The sequence below is a fragment of the Pogona vitticeps genome, chromosome 6 (assembly GCF_051106095.1).
Source record: "Pogona vitticeps strain Pit_001003342236 chromosome 6, PviZW2.1, whole genome shotgun sequence".
Taxonomy (NCBI): Eukaryota; Metazoa; Chordata; class Lepidosauria; order Squamata; family Agamidae; genus Pogona; species Pogona vitticeps.
In genome coordinates, this window is record NC_135788.1 from 71,865,331 (window position 1) to 71,888,246 (window position 22,916).

Below are 22,916 nucleotides of genomic sequence, written 5' to 3' on the forward strand. Positions count from 1 at the left end.
AACACTGGAAGATTAGACTTAAAATGCATTTTACTATTGAGTATTGTCTAGGATTTAATTCATGCGCTGTAATCTGACAGGTGAGAGATGCTGCAATATTGGCTTTTGTGGAGATTTATAGACATGTGGGAGAGAAAGTAAGAGTTGATCTTAACAAAAGAGGCCTTCCTGCTACCAGGTGAGTTCTCTGTTCATACCCTGTTTCCCCGAAAATAAGACCTAACCTGAAAATAAGCCCTAGTATGATTTTTCAAGATGCTCGTAATATAAGCCCTATCCCTAAAATAAGCCCTAGTTAAGTGAAACCCCACCCTCCACCATTGTGCAGCATTGTGCAGCAACCAGAAGATGGCATGACTGTAAAATAAAACCTCCCCTGAAAATAAGCCCTAATGCGTTTTTTGGAGCAAAAATTAATATAAGACCCTGTCTTATTTTTGGGGAAACACGGTACCACAGTTACTAATGTTTTCTGTACTTTGCTGTTGTTCTGTATATGTACATTTATCTATCCAGTTTGTTAGATCCTGCCCTCAAATATGCATAAATATCTATTGAAGCTTGAATGTACAGTGCATTTCTCAGAAAACTGTGAAAAGGCAGTTCAATAATCCAACATTGTGTCTGGAAGACATTTTTATACAAACTAGAATCATGTGGATTGTTGTTTTTTTGTGTTTGAACGAAGTAGCAAAATTGACCATTGTATAGATAACTTTCTGAACACATATTGCCTGGCTAGAATGTAACTTTCTCTGAAACTTCAAGGAAGTTAAGTAACTGATTTTTTCTCTGTTTAAGGAAGCGAGGTTTCTTTAATATTGCCTAAAAGTAGTGATCAGAACTGTGGCAAAGAAGCAGTTGAACATTCTAGTCTGATGCTTCTTTATGATGTGCTTATACTGTCAGTCTTTTGAATACCAATAGACATTATATATCCCAGCTGGAAACTGAAAAAATAATAATTTCAAAGTGATTACAGTTTAAGAGAAAAAAATGGTTATGTCTGAATACATAACGGCTGAAATCCTGTTAACATAACATTTATACTGTGCAAGTCAAATGACACCATGATCTTTAATACAATCAAATTAAACACTGCATATACCCCTTTATGTTCTGAAACTTTAATATCAGAAAATCATAGCCAGGTCTCTTCTGTTGGTCCTGATCTGGCAGTGGGACCACCAGCAGCTATTTTCTGATATGAAGGCCCCCGTCCACCCGCTCCTATCCTGAGGTTAATAAAGGTTTTCTAGTGGCAAAAGGTAACTCTACAGAACCAGAAGAGGGGATAGGAAGCTTTTAATTTAATTGAAGATTTATGTCACTAAATATTGACATCATCTGGCTTGTACAGTGTACATTTATCGAAACAGGATTTTGTCAGTATTTATGGGAATACAGTGGTGCCCCACATAGGGAAGTTAATCCGTTCCAGGATTAATGTCGCTGTACGGAAACATCGCTAAACGGAAAGAAAAACCCCATAGGAACGCATTAAACCCTGTTTAATGCGTTCCTATGGGGCAAAAACTCACCGTTCAGCAAGGATCCTCCATAGGTGCGGCCATTTTCGCCGCCTCAGTAAGTGAGGAATCCATCCAGAAAACAGCAGGCAGCCATTTTGGAACCGCCGATCAGCTGGCATTTCCCCCCAGCTGGCCGGCAGGCGTTCAGAAGGAGCCTCCGGAGGAAGAGGAGAAGGTGAAGCGGGAGATGGGGAGCCAGGTGCCGGGCCCTTTCCCTTCCCCTGCCGCCACTATCCCGGGATGAGCGAGCCGGCCGAAGCACCGCTCGCCGCCGGCCCTGGGCTGAGCGCTGGCTGCCTCCTCCTCCGAGGAAGAGGAGGAGGTGAAGGGGGGGACGGAGCCAGGCGCCTGCCCGCGCCAGGGCTCGTTCCCTTCCCCCTTCCCCCTCCGTCGCCTCAGGAGGAACAAGCCGGCCGGCTGCCGGCCTTTGGAAGAAGAGGAGGAGGTGAAGGGGGAGGCGGAGCCAGGCGCCCGGCCGCGCAAGGGCTCGTTCCCTTCCCCCTCCACCACCCCAGGAGGAACAAGCCGACCGGCTACCAGCCTTTCAAAGGAGAGGGTGAAGGGGGAGGCGGAGCCAGGGGCCTGGCTGCGCAAGGGCTCATTCCCTTCCCCCGCTGCCGCCACTGCCCCAGGAGGAGCAAGCTGGCCGAAGTGCCGCTCGCTGCCGGCCTGGGGATGAGCGCCCGCTGCCGCCTCCTCGGAGGAAGAGGGCTCCCCCGCGGTCCTTCTCAAGCTCCCACCGGCATTTTCCCCCAGCTGACCGGCGGGAGCTTGAGAAGGACCACGGGGGAGCCCTCCCCCGCGGTCCTTCCGATGCCCCCGCCGGTCAGCTGGGGGAAAATGGGGCCTATGGGGAAAAATCGCAAAGCGATTTTTCCCCATAGGGAACATCGCAATGCAATCGCTTTTGCGATCACAAAATCCACATCGGTATGCGGATTCGTCGTTAAACGGGGGCGCCCGTTAAGTACTGGACTTTCTAATGTTAAATCCTGGTTAAGACACCAGAAACCAAAAACCTGTCTAAGATAATAATGAATTAATGGATAATAATGCAAGGAGTCCATTGTACCCAGTCCTGGAAAAACATTTACAAATAAGAAATCAGTGTTGCATGTTTATGTTAACTTGATCAAGACAGAAATGATCTTGAAACAGAATTAGCCACTTTGGTTAAATTTGGTTCTCAGGCATCCATAGTACTTCCCAATGTTTTAGAAAAACTAGGAAAAATATACTCCAGTACTCTTGATGTGATCCCCCCTCCCCATGAAATATATGACATCAGCAAAATCTTGGTTATTTTCCCTATTCTGTTTTAAAATGTTGCTGGAGATACGGTGGATCCTTTTAAGCTTAAGCACATAGTTGCTGAGAAATACACCGAATGGGAAGTTTGAAATTATTTTTAAAAGCCTATGCTTTATTTTAAACAGTGGATTGGCTTCATAGTAATCTCATAAATTTCATTTTAGGAGAGGATATTTCTTATGAACAATACTGTGAAAAGTACTATGGTGTTATCAGCATGATGATGTAACAGTAATTTTAGCTGTTTCTTTTTGTTATTTTTCTTAATTTGTGAGGCAAACTAATACTGAATAAGGTCTGGAAGTTGAGTCATGGCAACTGAACTTTTCTTATTAGGTTGAAATGTTTCATTACTTATCCAAGTAGCTTGTTTAGTCTGGGGAGAGTTGGTAGGAGACTCCTGATATATCCTCCACATTGGTTTCACTTCCCCCTGGTCTGAATAGGCTTGTTAGATGGACAATGGAGAGACAGGAGGGTTAGTGAAAATCTCACCTCTACAGTCCTCCTCCACCCATTGTCATGGGTTGTTAACAGTCGTTAACAGTGCTCTCTCTGGTGGGTGTGGTCCTGATTTTTCTGGGGAAGGAATGAAAGGGCAACATGATAAATAGGAGATAGATTGTATCTGATCAGGTATGTGGACAACCCCTGGGTGAAGATCAGGAAGTACAGGCCTTCAGATACTATATAAACCCAAATATCACGTTCACCAGGGGAGACACTAAAGACAACCAACTGGCTTTCCTGGACTGTGTAGTCATCATAGGATCCAACAGCAGTTTAGGAATAGAAATCTACAGAAAACCTACACACGCTGATCAATACCTGCTGTTTGACTCTCATCACCCATGGCAACACAAACTAGGGGTCATCAGGACACAAAACCGCAGAGCAAGAAACATCGCCCCAACTCCACAGAAGCCAAGAAGAAGGAAGATAAACATATGAAGACAGCCCTTATCCAAAATGGGCTTTTAACAAGGCAGTGTCCCGATCCAGCTGGACAGTGGAATAGTCTGAGACCCAGAGCCAACAGAAGAACCTGATCATTCCTTACATGGCAGGTATTTCTGAAACATTCAAAAGGATTTTTGGTAAACACCACATATTCGTGCACTTGAAACTCACAAAGACACTAAGGCAGAGACTTGTCCACCCAAAAGACCAGATACCAAAACACAACAGGAGCAATATAGTATATGCAGTCCATTGCAAAGAGGAGTGTTCGGAGCTCTACATTGGAGAAACCAAACAGTCACTAAACAGGAGAATGGCCCAGCACAGGAGGGGCAATGACTCAGAATCACAATCAGTGTTCCTTCATGACAAAGGACACGCATTTAATGACCAAGATGTATTCATTTTGGACCGAGAACACAGGTGGTTTGAGAGAGGGGGCTGGGAAGGCCATACATGTGCATATAGAAAATATCTCACTCAACATGGGTGGAGGCCTCAGATACAATCTGTCTCCTATTTATCATGCTGCCCTTTCATCCATTCCCCACAAAGATCAGGACCACACCCACCAGAAAGAGCACTGTTAACGACTGTTAACAACCCATGACAATGGGTAGAGAAGGACTGCAGAGGTGAGATTTTCACTCACTCCCCCATCCATTGTCCATCTAAGGAGCCTATTCAGACCAGTACTAGACCTAAATTTTGGCACTTTGGGCTGAAACTCCCCACCCTTGTGAAAGTTCTAGATTAAATACATTTTACCACATTTTCTAAATTCCCCATATTCAAAAATAACCTGCCTCTAAAAATGGTGGTTCTATTTACTAGCATGGTTAATACCGTAATTGTTGAGTGTGTCAATGTCCTCATATTTGACCAGTTTTTAATTACTTTCTGTGGGTGCAGAGAATAGCTCCTGCTTTTTCTCCAAAACAATGTGAAATATCAGAGGAGCCCATTCCATTCCTTTTCTGCTTAGATGGGCAGGAGAGAGAATTTGGTATCTACCAATGCATAGAATAGTAAGCTGTGTCAAAATATGTTGTGTATTTACCAGATGATATGTGCAGAAATGCAGTGAAATGTAGAGTACATACTGTAGTTCATCATCAAATGTTTGCTAGTTTATATGAAGTGCTAGTGAGTATGGGTGTCTTTTGAGATCTTCAGATTATTTTTCTCTTTTTATATCTTGGGAACAACTGCAATTTGATAGCTACTTACCTGGGAATTAACTCTAGAGGAATATAAGAATGCAGTGTCAATGTTCAGATTAATCTTTCGTAGATTGATTGTTGAGAGAATCATATTGGAACTGAGTCATTAGTTTTGTTGTTGCATCCCTTGAAGGGTGTTCTGAGTATAATGGTGACATATTACCCTATAGCAGCAATGGCGAACCTATGGGATGTGTGCCACAGTTGGCATGCGGAGCCCTTTCTGCTGGCACGTGAGCCATAAGTCGCCGGATCGCTATTCTCCCCCGCAGCCAAACCTGAGCAGGCAGCTGCAACTGTGGTGCTGGTGCCTGGACAGACAGCGTGTGAGGATCCAGAGCAGCTGGTGCTGGCGGCGGATCCGGAGTAGGGTCTCGAGATACCTCCATGCCCAGGATTCCCCCTTCTGCTGCCACTTCCAGTTCCACCGCAGCACACCACCCGTTGTTTTGTTTTTTCCAGTTTGGGCACGCGAGCCCAAAAAGGTTTGCCACCACTGCTCTATAGTGATTATCTTTTACTCTTGAAGAAAACAATTTTGTTTCAATGCAGTGCTTTTAGTATCTCAGGACTGAGAAATGTATATTTGCAAATTCTCCTATTCTTACATCTGGGTTGGTTTATTTGATAGCTATAAATGTTTGTCATGAATGAAACTACAGAATCAAATTGAGGTTTTCACTAAAAATGTTCAGCTATGAAAGTGCATACTTCACAAAGGATAGTGTATATGTTATTGAGGTTTTGTTTACAGTGGAATCTGCTTTGTAGTAGATGGTCCTGCAAAAATCAACTTCCTCAAAATATGCTCCCCTAGGTCTGTAAGGTTTCTTCAGAAGCAGAAATATGTATCTGTTCCAGAAGAAGTTTTTTCCATTTCTCACTGACAGTTAAGTGGTTTGCAACTGTGTACTCAGTCTAATAAATGGATTTGTGTCTCCAGTGATAGGTACAATGGTGCCTTGACTTACAAACTTAATCCTTCCCAGAAGATGTTCGTAAACCAAAACCTTTTTAATTCAAAGCACCATTTCCCATTGAAATGCATGGGAATGGGATTAATCTGTTTCAGCATTTCAAAAAAAAAAAAAAAAAAGCAACACCACCAAAAATAAAAATAAACAGACCAAGTCCCGCGCTCGGACTGCAAAAAAAACACAGATCCAAAAACAAAGCAACACAGCACAGAAACGTAAACCCCCCCCCCGTCCAAACCCACATCCAAAACCCACCCAGAACAGTTTTTTAAAAAGGAAAAAGCACCACCTGGGCTCCAGCCACCGCTGCCCGGCCCGGGCTTCTGCCGCCACTGCCCGGCCCGGGCTTCTGCTGCCACTGCCTGGCCTGGGCTTCCGCCGCTGCTGCCCAGCTGGGATGGGTCCTTGCCTCCTGGTAGGGCTCTGACTCCCAGCGCTGGGTCCGTCTGCGCTGCTCGCTTCCCGGCTAGGCTCTGCCTCCCCGAGCCCGACCAGGAAGTGAGCAGCGCAGATGGACCCAGCGCCAGGAGCCAGAGCCTGGCCGGGAGGCCATTTGAATTTCTCGGGCTCCTGTCTCCTGGCGCTGGGCCACCCCCACCTCTGCCACCACCAAATCCCTTTCCCAAACTATTGGGGCAAAAGAGCTACAAAGAAGCAGCCTCTTCGCCACCAATGGTTAGTATATTTGAATTTCCTGCCCCTTATCCCTGCCTTTTTTCCGTTCGTAAGTCAAAGCTCCGTTTGCAAGTCAAAGCAAAATTTTGCGAACGGAGTTCATAATTCAAAATGTTCGTAAGTCAAGGCACCACTGTACTTGTGAACAGCAAAAGGTGTAGCTGTGGAACATACCTGTTAGCCCTAAGATCTGTATTTTAGTGATTGTGCTTGACCCAACATCCATTTTGGATAAATAGATAGGATCACTGATGAAAGATATAATTTTCTAGCGCTGTCTGGTTTGCCAGCTTTGTTCTAGTTGACACTCCCTGAGAAAGTCAGGCATTCTCATATTCTAGTTACGACTGCAATGTGAAGTTTAAGGCTACAGATACTGCAGCTGATAGAAAATGTTGTGGCCAGAATTCTGGCAAAGACCAATCATTTGTAACATACTACACATACTGGACAAAATCAGATAGTGTTTTTAGGCTGATAATCTTAGAAGTGGATCCTTGAGTCCTGCCCCTGTCAAGGAGACACAGTGGGGAATCTGTGATGCAGACAACATAAATCTTGGTGCTGAAATGCCAAAATAATTCAGTAAAGGCATTTCCTTTCATGTGCTAAGTCACACAAGTCATCGCACAACAGCAAATTCCTGCCTTGCTACTTGACATGTGTTAATTCACTACAAGATTCATATACCAGTTTAAAAACAGAATTTGAATTTGGCTATTGTGTTCGATTTGACTGGTACCTAGCTTATTTCTCATTTCAAGTCAAGGTACAGTGGGGTCTTGACTTGAGAACTTAATCCGTATTGGAAGGCGGTTCTCAAGTCAAAAAGGCTGTAAGTCAAGTCTCCATTGACCTACAGTGCATTGAAAACCGATTAATCCCGTAACAGGCCATTTTTGTTCCATTTTGGGTTTTTTCTGGTCTGTAAGTCAAATCTCAGTCTGCAAGTCAAACCTAAATTTTGCGGCCAGAGAAGTCTGTAACTCAAAAAGTCTGTAAGTCAAGCCGTCTGTAAGTCAAGGGTCCACTGTACTGTTTTTAAGCATTAAAGCCTTAAACAGTTTGGGAGCTACACATTTTAAGAACATCCTTATTACCTATACTTCTTCCAGTATTCTCCAGTTGTTATCAGAGATGCTTCCTGACCTCAGCTGTGCAAAGTACAGTGAATGATAGGGTTTCTGCTGGAATGGTTGCTTTCCTATCAGTTTCCTTAACTTTTGAGATTCATCAGATCCTGTCATTCTTACATCTTCAGTGGCTAGTAAAAACAATTAAAAACAATTTCCAAGCATTTTTCTCAGCTCTTTGCCCTCTAAACATTGCTGATTATTATGCTGAAAATGGGGTTTTCAAATTATTTTGATAGAAACGCAGATGTCATTTATTTCTTGAAGATTATACTGTATTGACATAAACTTGTTGAATATCTCAGATAAGTTCTAATACAGTTTTTACTATGAGCTTTCCCTTTATGATCAGAGGATTAAATCTCACATTTCTTTTGTAGTCAGAATCTAACCTGGCAACAGCTGAGCATTGCGCTTAGGTCTTACAAGGCTAAGTTTAATAATTAATTAATTTAAGGTGAACATTAGACATTGACAAATTAACTTGTTTCTGTTAACACTGACAATGAAAAAAGTGTTACTCGTTAAATTATTGACATATAAATTAAAATGTTACTCAGTGGGTTAACTGAATGGGGGATTATACCTCTTTTTTAAAAATTACATTTATACTGCATGACCCAACTTTAGCACTATGAATTCACTTTGATTATAGTACCCAGAAATGTTAGCTAATAAAAGCCAAGAAATGCAAAGTAATATGGAGCCCCATGGCATAGTGGTTAAGCACAGGACAAAAGTAGGACATTCCTAACTACTAAAAATCAGTCCCTGCTAATGGCATCATCACCCTTCTGCAGATGTAAATGACCGAATAGGATTTCAGCCCTTAATGCCTAAATTGTAACATATTATTTCCAAGCTCTGATAACACTCAAATGGGAGACAGAACTGTCCTGATCTTCCCTTGTTTGGAAGAGACTGCATCTTTGTAAATAGGAAAACAATGTGTGAGGACCATTGTTGGAAAAAAAATTATGAAAACTTAGATACTTACGATGACTTCTCATTCAGAATGATAAGTAAAATGCTTTTTAAATTTGCTTTTGACTGACTGTAGGAAACATTGAAGCAACTGTACCTAGGTTTTTGCTTATACAGTAAACCATAGGACACAAAAAGGCAGAATTATCACAAAAATGCAGTTTTGGTAACTCATTATGAAAATAACAGTATCCACATTCTTTGAGTAGCAAACAGAACATAGTTCTTCTCCTACTCAGTGCTTGGATCTTAATGAGGTTTTTATTCCTACTTACATTCTTAGAAATCCTTTACTCCAGTTCTACATTATAATAAATTTCCATATATGTTGCTTCTGTACACAGACACAGGCGCACTCCAGAGAATGATTTGCTTTGAACTTATTTTAATTGAGACCTATTTTCCTTCCCCCCCCTTCATTTTGGAGAGAGCTCTTCATAGTCCCTTTTGAGTTTTATCACCCCAAGTAATTTGTGTCCAGTAGTCTACAACTTAACAGTTTATCTCTGGCTCTAGATTGTTAAAGTGTAAGTCACTTGGAAGCTGACATTTTTCAAATGTAGATTCACTTTCTTCCAAATTGGTTGCCCAGATGCTGAATAATGTGACCATTATTAAAAGAACTTTCCTTTGATAGAGGATACAGAACTTTGCTTTACAATGCAAACCTGTATTGACTTCCTATTTGCTTCTATGCCAAATTTGAAGTGCCAGTGCTAATTTACAAGGCTCTTAATGATTTTGGACCTCACTAACTGTCGGAGCGGCTTTTCCTGACATTGTGTACCAGTGTCACTAGTTCTATCCAGGCTTCATGGTTGCAGCTGATCAGCCTAAAAGAGGCCCGGTAAACTGCGACCAGGAACCAGGTTTTCTCAGTGGTGGCCCTTACACTATGGAACATGTTGCCTCATACACCAGGCTCCCTCCCTCCTGACCTTCGGGAAGTACCGTATTTTTCGCTCCATAAGACGCACCTCTCCATAAGACACACCAAATTTTTAGGAGAAGAAAACATGAAAAAAAGAATCTGTTTTCTTCTCCTAAAAATTTGGTGAGCCTTATGTAGAGGTCCGTCTTATGGAAGACACCCTAGGACCCTTTTGAGGCTCACCCTGCCCCCCCGGGGGCCGGAGGGGTTGAAATCGCCACCTTCAGGGACTCTTCCGAAGCTTCCCAAGCCTCAAAAGAGTCCCAGAAGCTGGCGATTTTGCCCCCGCTGGCCCCATGGGGTGTGTGTGGGGAGCCTCCCAAGGGTCTTGGAAGACAGACTTGGATCCTTGGGAGGCTCCCCCCACCCCCACACGGGGCCAGTGGGGGCGAAATCGCCAGCTTCGCTCCATAAGACGCGCAGACTTCCGCCCCCACTTTTTTTGGGGGGAGGTGCATCTTATAGAGTGAAAAATACGGTATGTGAAATCTGAGCTCTTCAAAGAGGCCTTTAAACTCCCTCTATGACACTCTTGACAATTTATGTTGTTGAGTTTGAATTTTTGTTTGCCCTTGCTTCTTCTTTTTCACTGATTTTTATTATTTGCCTAATTTTTGTTTGGAGGGTGTGTATGAGTTTCTAATTGTTATTAGCTGCCTAGATAAGTGGTTCACTAGATGGGCAGGATATAAGTTTAACTAATAAATGAAGGTGGGACATAAAATTAACTAACTAACTAATAAATAAATAAATAAAATTAAGCACCTACTTGAAACAAATAGTGCTTTGCTTTTGAAATGTTTTTGCCCAGAAAGGTAAATACCAACAGTCATCCATGGCTTTGTTACATCATAGAATATATAACATAATACATTAAGTCTGTTATTGCTGTTTCTTGTTCCTATTTTGGAGATGGCAAATAAGACCATTAATTTTTCTTTCTTGGGCTCAAGAAACCACTGAATTCAGTGAACACAGTGTCACTGTAGTGAACTTAAATGGATAATGACAATAGAAGAGCTTATACCAATTTTATTCAAGTTTCTCATGATTTTGTCTTGATGTACAAACTTGGTATTTGGGTTAATAAGGATAAACTAAAAGTGCAACCAGTAAGAATTGATGAGAATCATCCTTAGCAGGCTAAATAACATAAGTCAGCTGGCATGATCAGCTGTAACTATCACATGGCTTGGTAGTAGAAAGGTACAGTCAAATTACAGGAACACTGGATGCACTCCAGAAAGAGTTTGAGTTCTTGTGAAGGGTGGAAATGTCTGCTTTTCACCTCCTAGGCCCAGTTACCTTAGGTGATAAATTAGCCCCTTAGATAAGAGCACTTTCAGAGTACCTTCAAGGTCATATTTACATCTACTCATATTCATGAACTTTTATAGTTGAATAGGGTTCCATTACCTGTGACAGCTGATTGTATAGATTATTCACCTAAACTGTGCCATAGAATTCACCAAAATTTTCCTCTCACATGTTTTTTCCTTTATTCATTGCCATGCAGAAGAAATAGCTTCCTCCTTCTTTAATAGTATATTCCAGTCACAATGTCAGGGATTGTAATCTGTTAAAAAGAAGTAGGGATGTTGCTGGATCTCTCTGTCCTCTGTGCTGTGAGCTGTGTCTTGGTATCCAAGTCTCAGCCTAAAGGTCTAGAATATTCCTAGAGCAGCTTGCGTATATAAAATCCCTGTGTGAATAAATGCACCATCTGTACTGTACAGTGGTTACAGATAATCTCCCAGTCTGCAGAAAGCAGAGAAGACGCTTTCACCATTCTCAAGAATGCTCACATCTTTTAATCCTTAAATGAAAATAAAAGTGCAAGTGTGCATTGCCCACAATGTGTACAGTATAAGGATTTTTTAAGAAACTGTATTCCTTGTTTCCTCTCCAGCTGCTCTTGTACATATTATTCTTGCTGTTTGAATTTAGTAATTGCTTTGACAGCTTCAGCTTGAATTCAGGTTTGCAGTGATGAGTGAGCATTGGAACAACAGAGGTCTCTGACTGTTTCTAGTATACTACAGAGTCATATATGCATTGTATTTAGCGGTGGGAAGTGACAAGGATCAATTTGTTGTGAAAAACTATACTTCTGAGCAATGTTATAGTTTTAGGTAATATATAATAATGCTAGAATATGCCATTTCGTTTAATAGAGAATGCACAGTGGGTACACCTTGCACCACATTCTTTCTCTGACCATATCTACAGTGTGTCCTTGGTGTAGTTGTACATTTAAATATTTATAATACTGTAATAAGTCTTGTAGGTGATGTTACTTTTGAAACTTGGGATGTGAATCTTAAATAATGTAGCAGAGTAGCAGGTTATGGCTTACCTAAAAAGAATTAACAAATCTAACATCTGGAGGATTAGAAGGCTCTAGGAACAGCAAGCGCCAGGAAGCTAGCCAACATTTGTTGCTGAAATTAGAGCAGAGACAAAAATGGTTTGGACATATAAAAATGAGGCAAGCTAGCTGGAAAAAATATTGGAGAAAACCAAAACCACATTTTAAAGGGAAACCCAGGAGTAGATGGATGAACTCAAGATAGATGTTTTATGTGTATCTGACATGTTTTGCTTATTAATTAAGGAAGATATGTACTTTGCTATATCACCTGTATTTAAATACCATCTTCTGTTTTTATTCTGTATACTTTAAAAACATACTGCACTATGGTTCAACACAACTTTGTAAATCATACGTCACTGGCTTAATTATTTGTGTGTGGTTCTCTTGATATTGCTAGAAATTAGTGCTTGAAGCAGGCTTTAATAAATCTTGTAGAAGCATTGGACTAGAATAAATTATAATATAAAATAGTAATTTCAAATCAGGGCGAGGAGAGGGGTGAGATGTTAGTTCTCTCATTTGTATTGATATGTGGTGCTACTTTTCAGGTTGCAAACAATATTTATGAAATTTGATGAGGTGAAAAACAGTGGCAATATGATTTCAAGCAACATCAGTGGTGAGTATTCAGCTATGTGTTTGAATTGTTGTCCAAACTAGTTGACTATCTTTGTCTAAAAATGTCTGAGATGAGGACAGTAGTGCTGGCCAATGTTTGACTACATGGTTGTGAGTTCGAAAGCCTTCAGAAATGGTTGGAAAATAATGCTTCCACATGGAATCATAGATCAATAGAGTTGGAAGAGGCCTATAAAGCCACTGAGTCCAACTGCTTGTTCATTGCAGCAATCCAGGGTAAAGCATATCTGGCATTTAACTTTTCTTGAATACAATACCTTAAATGTTGAAGAGCTCACCAGCTTCCAAAGTAATTGGTTTCATTACTGTATTGTTCTAACAGTTATAAAGTTTTTCTTAATCTTAAATGCCAGACAAATTTTAAAAAGCATCAGTTTGAGTAAAAATGATTTTTTCCCCTTTCCTTGGAAAATATTATAGGGTTGAAAGATAATTGAAGTGATAAACAGCATGAATGTCTTGTATGAATGACCCCAAGATAAAAGATCAAGAGTAAATGCCAAATTTAGTAAAAAATACCGGATGATACCTGCCAAGAGGAAGGTTGTGTTAAGACTTAATTCTTTTTTGCTGAAATCAGATTCTTAATTGTAACACAGCAGATTGATGCTGAGAATATTGCATGAAATTCAGTTATTTTCTGTGTGAGACCAATTCTCAAAAGGCCCTCTTTATCATCTTCTGTGGCCTTACAGCCCTTACATGATATATGCTAACAATTTCCATGAACAAATGTTTGTGTCTAAAAGGTCCTCTTGGAATAAAACAGAGTTGTGTATTGTGTCTATAAGACAAAGAGCTGCATATAATGTATATTTTAATTCTAAACTGCCTTCATGTATCATATGAACTGTGTTTTTCCCCCTTGAGGCTGAAAACTCTTATGAGTTGGGGAGGCTCAGTTACAGTTTTGGGTTATTTAGAAAATGGATTTATATAAGCAAACACTAAGTGCAGAATAGCATTTCTGTTACAAGTCTATGCAGGTATCTAACTCATAGTAAGTGCCTTCAATTTCAAGATGTGTATGTTGCATGGCATTTGTGCTGCATGACATTTCTGGTGTGGTTTTCAAATACTTGCAAGTATTAAGGCTATAAGCTGTCTCATTTGTACCCTTATGAAAACTGATGTGGCATTCTGGCAAACAAGAGGTGTGTTAAGCTTCTCATATTTATTAGCAAATGAACAACTATTTCCATGGAAACAGGCATTGCAGACAGCAGCATAGCTTGTAGAATTGCTGTTCTTGAAGGCTGAGTTCTGGAAATGCTGCTCCTTCTGCATGGTTTGGGAAGGTTCCCACAAGATATTTAACATCAGGGCAATTTTAATGAAGTTTCCAGTCAATTGTAAGCAACAGTGTTCCCTCCCATAATGTATTTTATTAACATAGGCATTTAATAAAGGAGATTTTTTATTTTCAGACATGAATATAATTTGAAAAGTAGAATTTAGGATTACATCACTCCAGAAATATAACTCTAAAATTAGGTTTGAGCCATTAGGTTTGAACCATAAATATTTGTCACTTATTTGGATTGTAAGCTCTGTTTGCTTCACATCTTTTTTTCCCCTTTGAGGTACAATCATTGTGGAAATATCAGTGGACTAGTAACTTGTGAATTTTGTAGCTTTGTTACAGTCATTGTACTGTGAAAAATATGCACAAATATTGATTTCCAAATAGAAATCAGAAGACTTAAACCATTGTTTGGGATGAATAGTGTCACTAGTTCAAATCATTGCTTTTAACTAAAACAGATGAGTTAGCATGGTAAACCTTGTTACACAATAGCAAACTATTTATACTTCACTGCATAAGATGTTGCAAGTAAAAGTACTGTATTTGCTGGCGTATAAGACTACTTTTTTGCCCTGAAAAACATGCCTCCAAGTGGGGGGGCTGTTCTGCTCGGCAGGAAGCAATGGCGCTCCACCCCGCCCCTTGTCTATGCAGAGCTCGCACATGAGCACTTGCGCACTAGTGCCGGTCACAGGGAGATGCAGGGGAGGGGCGGAGGCGCTGCGGCCGTACAATGGTGACAATGAATAGCACCTTTTATTTGGTGTGTGGAAGGTGTGCAGAGAGGGGGGTAGTCTTATACGGCAAGTATATAACAAACTATATATTTTGAGTGGAAATGTTGGGGGGTTGTCTTATACGCCCAGTCGTCTTATACGCCGGCAAATATGGTATTACTAATAGTATTTACTAGACATTTTGGTTGGTCATTAGCTAGTCAGCATTTTCCATTTAGGTATATTTGTATTTTGCTAGCTTACATTGTTAGTATTATTATTTTTTGCTAGCTGTTGCCTTAGATCATGTTAGTGTGTAATACATTTATTTTACATACATTTATGAGGAGCACTTTAGTCCATATATTTCCTCTATATGATAAATATAAAATAAGACCATCTGTTACTCTGTCCTATTTTGATACCTCTGATTAATGGACAAAGTGCTTTCCATTGGAAGGTATCCAATTGTAGGCTTGACATAAGGTTATAGGCTAAAGCACTTGCTGAAAAAATACATTTGGGAGCAGAAACACCTTTTAAAAAGAAACCCATCCACCCACTCTGGAAACAGATTTGTCAACACTGTATTAGCCTTCCATGTAAGGAACTAATGAATGACAGGAAAAACTGTGGTTTCCCAGCTTGGCTAGGCTGGAAAGTTGGGTACCCAGAGAAAACGAAGACAATGAGCGAGAGAAGAGGAGGCAGAGGGAGATGCATGCATTCTTCCTTGGCAGTATCTTTGGGGATGTAAAAATATCTCTTTTTCTCCTTCATTTGGGGAAACTTATCACACCAAATGGATGGAAAAAAAGGTTATGCACCAGGACACTGCAACTATTTGAGGACAGGCAGGGATCAGAATAACTAGTATTTCAATTGAGGTTGTGAAGTAGGGGAAGACTCGAGCAGGGTAGTATTTCTTATTCAGTCCATTAGTTAAACATGTTTATATTTCTGACCTAACCTTCCTCCATGGAGCTTGGAAGACTTGATTAGGCAGTGAGATAATGATCTATCGAAGATCTTTCTTCAGGATTTGAACCTCTCTCTATGCAGTCTGACATAATAACTGCTCTGTTTTACTATTCAAATCTTCCCCTGCTCCTACATTATAGAAATTCCAACATCCTTCTCCTAAGTGAAAATCTTTTAGTGCTTTTTTGAGAACTGTTGCAGGAACAGGGTGTATTTTTAAATGTGAATGAATATTGATTGGCAAGGTTTTCTTTCAGAAAAACGTAATGGGTCTACTAGCATTGTAATGAAGGAAGAATTTTAAAAATAAATCATGTTGTGATTGGATAGCTGAAGAAAGGATATAAATTTTCCCAACATTGAAGAGAAGAGGCATTAAATTCTTGGCTTTGATGTATATATATTTTAAAATTCCTAGTAGAAATGTCTGCCTTAACTTTTTTTTACCTAAGATATGAAACTCATTGCAGACTTGTCTCAGCTATGTGGTTGGTTCAGTTTTGTGTCAGTGCCTTTACCAGAAGCAATCTTTGTGGAACAGCACAGCCTTCTCCAAACAGAAGAGCCTTTGACTGCCGTCCTTTGACGTGATTTGTTTACAACAGCTACTGATGATTGTGTACAATGGGAGATTGAAAAGACAGCTTCCCCGTCAACAAAAGGCTAAAGAAAATTACTACTTTCCTTCTGTTTGTTGATATGTAAATCAGATCATCACTGGGTCATGTGACTACTCTTGATTACACAGAAATCCTTAGGGAATAGAAGCAAAAAGTGATAACTAAACACATGCTTTGTGTTTTGATGACTCTATTAGAAATCTTTATGGAATAATGTTCATTGGCTACAAGCAGAATATCAAAGAAAAGGCACAAAGCCAATGGAGAGGAAGGGGAGGAGATAAATCTTACTCACAGGGTATATGCATCATTTGGTTTAAGCAGGAATCAGGCTGGTTATAGTGAGTAGAAGGAGTTTCCTTTAAGAAGCGGGACTTCTATTTTGAAATGGCATAGCAGCTGTTGCCTATTGCAGTATAGAACTGCAGCTCTGACTGGGTCACACAGTGCTCTGTCTGTCTTCATGCTGCACTGAATTGAGAGTGGCGCAGGCACATATAGTTACTCAGTTTGAAGTTGGATCATTGGAAAAACCCTTAGTAGTCTTTCCATTGTTTAATGGCTGTTGGGGATGGTAAGTACATTTCTTATTGTTATGAAGCAGACTTGTTCTTTCATGCACTTGAATTGTTGAAACAACTGTACAGACTTAAATAATGTCAAGTGCATTTCTGTCTCCATAATCTGTGGCTGATTTTTTTAAAGCTTTTGTAGTTCAAATTTGGGTTACAAAAAGCAGTTTTCATATAGAATTGCACTATCTTTTAGCCATGTATCTTAGGGGTTTGTGTTATGGTAGTAAGGAGTACATGTCATTTTAGTTGTGTATAAGCAGTGTCTACATTTTACTATGAAGAGGTGTCATTCAAAGAAAATATACTGTATTTTTAAAGGGCATGTTAGAAGAAGTCAGACGATGAAGTAATTGGACGTTTCAGTATTAAGTTGCCATTGTTATCCTTGCAGTATTGGTATAAAGAATTCTGAAGTAAAAATGAGTAGAATATGTGTATCCTCTACTTTGAATGTTATACGGTAACTACTCAGATTATGGTTCCTACTCATGACGTTCTGGCCATTTTATGATCTATATATTGCTAGCCAAAGAGAGTTGTATGACCTTTATAATATTCCACCTCCATACATTAAGGGTATGTGGATGTTAAGTTTGCTTTTAGTCTGTATGTGCTGGCTGAGAACTTACAGTAACATTAAGTTTTTTAAAAATGAGTAAAAGCCAAAATGCCAAACAGATCATTTTTTGTACATATTACCTATATATGTAGAGAATGAGGTATGTTCAAAACATAGATGATCAAGACGTTTGTGCTTAAATCCTCAGGAAATTAGGCAAAGCTCGGGTTAAGTAGTTATTCAGAGGGTTCCATAATCTTATAACACTAATATCTTTCTTGAACTGTATGGTTAAGCAGACTTTAAATCACTGTTGACTAAAAGACTACTATTTATGTCACTTCCTTCATAAATTTGTACATGTTCCTGCAGTTAAATTTATAGTGCTAATGTTTTAGATTTGTTTTCATCAAACCACCTCCTTTCTAGCTTCACATAGACTAGTTATGAATTTGCAATGTTTCTTAGTATGTATTATTGCCACAGTCTTGTCCTACTGTTGCCTGTGGCAAAATAAGTATTTGATGTATTGGTTGTTGTGGTTTTTCGAGCTCTTTGGCCGTGTTCTGAAGGTTGTTCTTCCTAACGTTTCGCCAGTCTCTGTGGCCGGCATCTTCAGAGGACAGCACTCTGTTCTCTGAAGATGCCGGCCACAGAGACTGGTGAAACGTTAGGAAGAACAACCTTCAGAACACGGCCAAAGAGCCCGAAAAACCCACAACAACCATTAGATCCCAGCTGTGAAAGCCTTCACGAATATTTGATATATTTCTTTATAATAATTTCATGTAAAGCTTACCTTAAGTATTGGAAATTAAATCTAAATGGTTTCATTAAGAATGTAAGTTTCTTTTCACTAGCTAGCTTTTCCCACAAATGACATTATTTGTATGCACATTTTAAAGAGATTTTGCTTATATTTCAGGAATAGTAACCAAAGTGAGTTTGAATAACTGTCATAGGCAAGATTTTTGCAGTTTGATCATGTCAATTATTTGACATAAGTACTAAAACAGTACTGTTCTAAAAGTCAGCTGACACTTGTGTGAAGGAGCTTTGAGTAAAATGTCAGATACAATTAGGATTGTGTAGGAAGATTATGTTGCTGGTTTTTTTCTTGTTTAAGTCTCCGGTTCGTCACGTCTAAGAAGAATCCAGCATCTCGACACTAGATTATTCAGTGTCATGACAAAAAAGGCATGGTGGTTAAAAGCAATATTCTGTTTTAGATAACCTGTTCTGTGCATTATTGAACTTTCTTACTCTGAAACTTTAGGCCAAGTTACACTGAAACTATGTCATATCATGATTGCAGCTAGTTCTGTCCTTTCCTAAGGCTTTTCCCCATGTTAGGGGCCCTCTGAAGTGGCATATGCTGTTGTGTAGGGGGTTGCAGTTTAAGAAGCAAATTGAGGTCCATTCATATACCAGGTGAAGTGCTGTCCAGATCTTAGTGCCTTTGAAGGTAGCTTTTCTTCCTATTTTGAAATTCAGCATTTAGAACCTTGTTCTCTATTTTTTGATACCAAATGAAGCCTATTCATTGCATTCCAATGGTTTTGCGATGTCCGTTTTCGCTATTTTTAAAGTGTCTTAAAATGTTCAAAAACTGTTTTACATGCTTGGAATCGTTAGTGCACTTTGTAAAAACTTTGCAAACTTAATTTGGCTTTGTTCTGACTCTTCGTTAGTTTTTGGTGAATTTATTTCTCCCCCTTTGGAATGCATTGAACTGCAGGTTTGACAAACCTACATTTCAATGCATTCCAATGAGGGAGGAAAAAATTCACCAAAAATTAACGAAGAGTCAGAACAAAGCCAAATTAAGTTTGGAAAGGTTTTACAAGGTGCACTAACGATTCCAAGCATTTAAAACAGTTTTTGAACATTTTAAGACACTTTAAAAATAGCGAAAACAGACATCGTTAAGCGAAACGGGGACCTAAACTGTCATCGCTAAGCGAGGCAAGGTCCCGAACATCGCTATGTGAAATTTCCCCGTAGGGAACATCACTAAACAGAGCGCAAAATCGCTCCAAAAACCTCATCGCTAAGCGAATACATCATTAAACGAGGCAATCGCTAAGCGAGGCACCACTGTAATTTAAATTACGATTTAATTTTAAAAAATACTTTTTGATTATTTAAATTAAAAATTATTTTTAAATTTAACTTGTGATTTGAATTGATTTTTAAGTGAAATCATTGATTTTTATTCACCCTGATGATCAGTTGTGTTACTGATTACATGATGAATACCATGCCAAATGAGTCTGGGGCAACTGATTACAGCATTACCCTTCCTTGCACAGATTCTGATCACAATATTAATATAATACACCAAGAAGAACAGAGGCTTTGAGAATACTCAGATTGTTGCTGGAAATAAAATAAACTTAATGTTTTTGAGTTTCTACTAAGCAACATTAAATTTTCCTTAACTAGCTCGTTGTGTTTTGTGGGGGCAGGGAGAACATTTAATGATATTTGTCAGATTGACATACCCTTTGTAATCTAGCCTTTGAGTCAAGGCAGAGGAGATCAGTTATCCAAGTTGGTTTTATCTTAGACTTGCCAATAAATACAGTAAATTAAATGTACAATTACTACAGTTATTGATTTTTTGTGAAGTGGCCAATTGTTCACTTTTTAAAACTTGAAAGAGATCAACCATTTATTTCAACTGGAGGGTAGGATTTTGAAAATACATGTACTTCCAGGAATATTCGGGGCTACATTTTAGTCATAGCTCATAAACAGAAGCATTTTCTTAAACTTCAGATTCATGTGCTGTGCCACAAGTATTTATGTCTTATCATAACCTTACATTAAATGGTTAATTGATGACAAATACTTTTACAGCTCTCATCTCTGTTAATCTATTTTGTCATTGCTGAGATCTTACTTACCAGGTTGTACATGGACATCTTTAACCCTCACTCTTGCTCAGTGTCTCGAACCGAATGTTGGGTTCTTGATCTTGTTCTATCACAAGAGAATGTTTCTATTTACAAATATTTGGGAAACTAAATGCATTTAAAATGAAAAACAGGATGGCATCTGATCGACCATGACTAACTGTAGATAGTCTAGTATGATGTAATAAGGGTTAGGAAAGCTTCCTTTTAAAAGAGTAAGTTATAGACTGGAATCATGTAAGTCACAACTAGAGCAGGCCCATTGCATTAGTGGGGATTTGGTTTTTATCTCCTCCATAAATTCCATTGATTCAGTGGGCCTGTTGTAGTTGTGACTTACTAGGGGATTTCAACCAGTGTTTCAAATACACACCTATTATATTTACATTTTAAAGTAAAGAAGATAGTTATTTATTCACATTTTTAAAGTATCTAAATACTTCTGGTTACTGGCCTGTGGTACAAACCACAGTGTCCTTCTGTCCACCTCAGTGTTGCCTCAGAACTTGATTATACTTGATTTTGGTATTTTTTACTCTGCTGCACAAATAGATAAACTACTACCAAATTAATATATCATTAGGGTGATTGTAACTGTTTGAAACCAGAACTTTATGAATTCAGTGATTTCAGTAAATCAAAAGCCAAATTCTTTTGCAATTTGTGTTAATAGTTTCGAAATCACTGTATGATAAAGTCATTTTGAAATCACTGTATGATAAAGCTGTCACCACACCAACAGTTCAAACATTTGAAAGTTCTAGTTAAGATATTATGTATAATTTGGACAGATACTTAGCTTGTTTACTTTAGAATACCTACTTTAATTTCATTTAAGAGTGGATTTCCCTTTTGCATTTTTTCAGTCTTAGGAAAAGCTGTGGTTCTTCATGGCGTCTGTGAATCACACTGTGGGTGATCTGCGCATACGCAAAGCCTTGTCAGAATATGCTAGAGTTCTGTGGTAGCAAAAAGATACATTAGTGCAGACTCCTCCCTCCTTGTATATGTACCTTGGTGTCAACGCTCTCACTTCAGTTTCTTTTCAACCTCTATGTTGAGAGACTCAATCATTGCTTCTGTGAGTCTTTTTCTGAAAGTGAAAGAAAATTTGTTACCCTTTATTACTTAAATTTTTTCTTTCTTTACCAATCCTTATTATTATTACTTTCCAAACCAGTACGCTCCGACCTTAGGGCCCCCCTTTTTTTATTTTTCCCAGTTCTCAGTTCATGGCCTCTACAGGCCCGTTTAAATGCTGCACAGCCTGTGTCAACAAAATCCCACTTTCTGACGGCCATGCTAAATGCCTTTTTTGCCTCAGTGAGGCACATCAAACTTCCTCATGCCCTCACTGTAAAAACTTTAAGTGCGTCATTCTCTGCAGTCACATTTCTAGGCTCAAACTTCAGCTTTGGGAGCAATCTCTCCAGCCTGCTAAGACCATGTCCCAATCTTCTTGTAAGTCCGTATCTCATGCTAAAGCCATGGATATAGCCATTTCCGAAGAGGCAAAACAACATCCTTCGGCTACTTAACCTCATTCTGAACACCAAGAACCTGTTGTGCCCGCAACATCAACTGCCACACGGGTGCACAAAGCCAAACAGTTGACATCGAAAAAAACCACCAAATGAAAAACGTCTATTGAGGTTTCCTTGGCACCTCAACCTTTGCCACCGAAGAAGGCTAAGTCTTCGAAATTGAAACCCTCCAAAACTGTTTCCCCAACTCCACAACCACCAGAGTCTGGAGACCTCATCTGCATTGGATCTCTCTCAGATTGTGGGGCACTTCCACCTCACCAACTATCACCATTGCAGTCTCCCGAATGGGAACAGTGTGTTGAATCACGACTTCTCCTACCAGCCCCTCAACAATTTTCAGGCTCTCCTAGTGAGTCTTCACTAGTTGCTTTGCCAAACATCCACGGCACCAAAATACGACTTGAAACCATGCCTTACTGCCCTAGTAGATCTACCACCTTGGCCTCCAGCACATCAACAAAGGCACCAATCCTACAAGAGCGTCCGCTTGCCTTCTCGCAGGGACATGGATTACACTCAGCACCATCATTGGGTTGCCTTTTGCCCCGATCAGTGCCCAATGGTGAGGCCCGCCAAGCACAATGAACCAGTTGTTTTTTTTTGGTTCGGCAGTGGCGCCAGAGCATGTTGTGCCCACATGGGAGCCTTTTACCTACCATTGTTTTCTTTGGGACAATATATCTACCATTATTGATGCACTCAAATGGGATGACCTTTCAACAACCCCGTCCACAAATTCAAGTTACCACAGATGCCAGCCTCACCGGCTGGGATGCCCTCTGCTGATCCCTATAAATCCATGCCCAGTGGTTGTGAAGACAAAGGTTGTGCCATATCAATGAGCTAGAACTCTCAGCAGTAATAAAAGCCTGCAAGGCCTTTAAAAATCATCTTATTGGCAAAATGGTCCAAATAGCCACAGATAGCACCACCAAGATGTACTATATTCTCAAAC

The 22,916-nt window shown here is 39.8% G+C and overlaps 1 protein-coding gene across 45 annotated transcripts in view; it reads left to right on the forward strand.

Moving 5' to 3' along the window:
- Window positions 1–22,916, forward strand: part of CLASP2 (cytoplasmic linker associated protein 2) — a 212,545-nt gene that overhangs the window by 32,734 nt on the left and 156,895 nt on the right. For 44 of the 45 annotated variants that reach the window (XM_078377537.1, XM_078377543.1, XM_078377539.1 and 41 more), the window contains 2 exons: window positions 81–178; window positions 12,649–12,719. In XM_078377537.1, the coding sequence (XP_078233663.1) occupies window positions 81–178; window positions 12,649–12,719 (169 nt within the window). Of the gene's footprint in view, window positions 1–80; window positions 179–12,648; window positions 12,720–16,355; window positions 16,937–22,916 lie in introns of those variants that run through there. The other variant, XM_078377565.1, reaches the window with a different exon arrangement.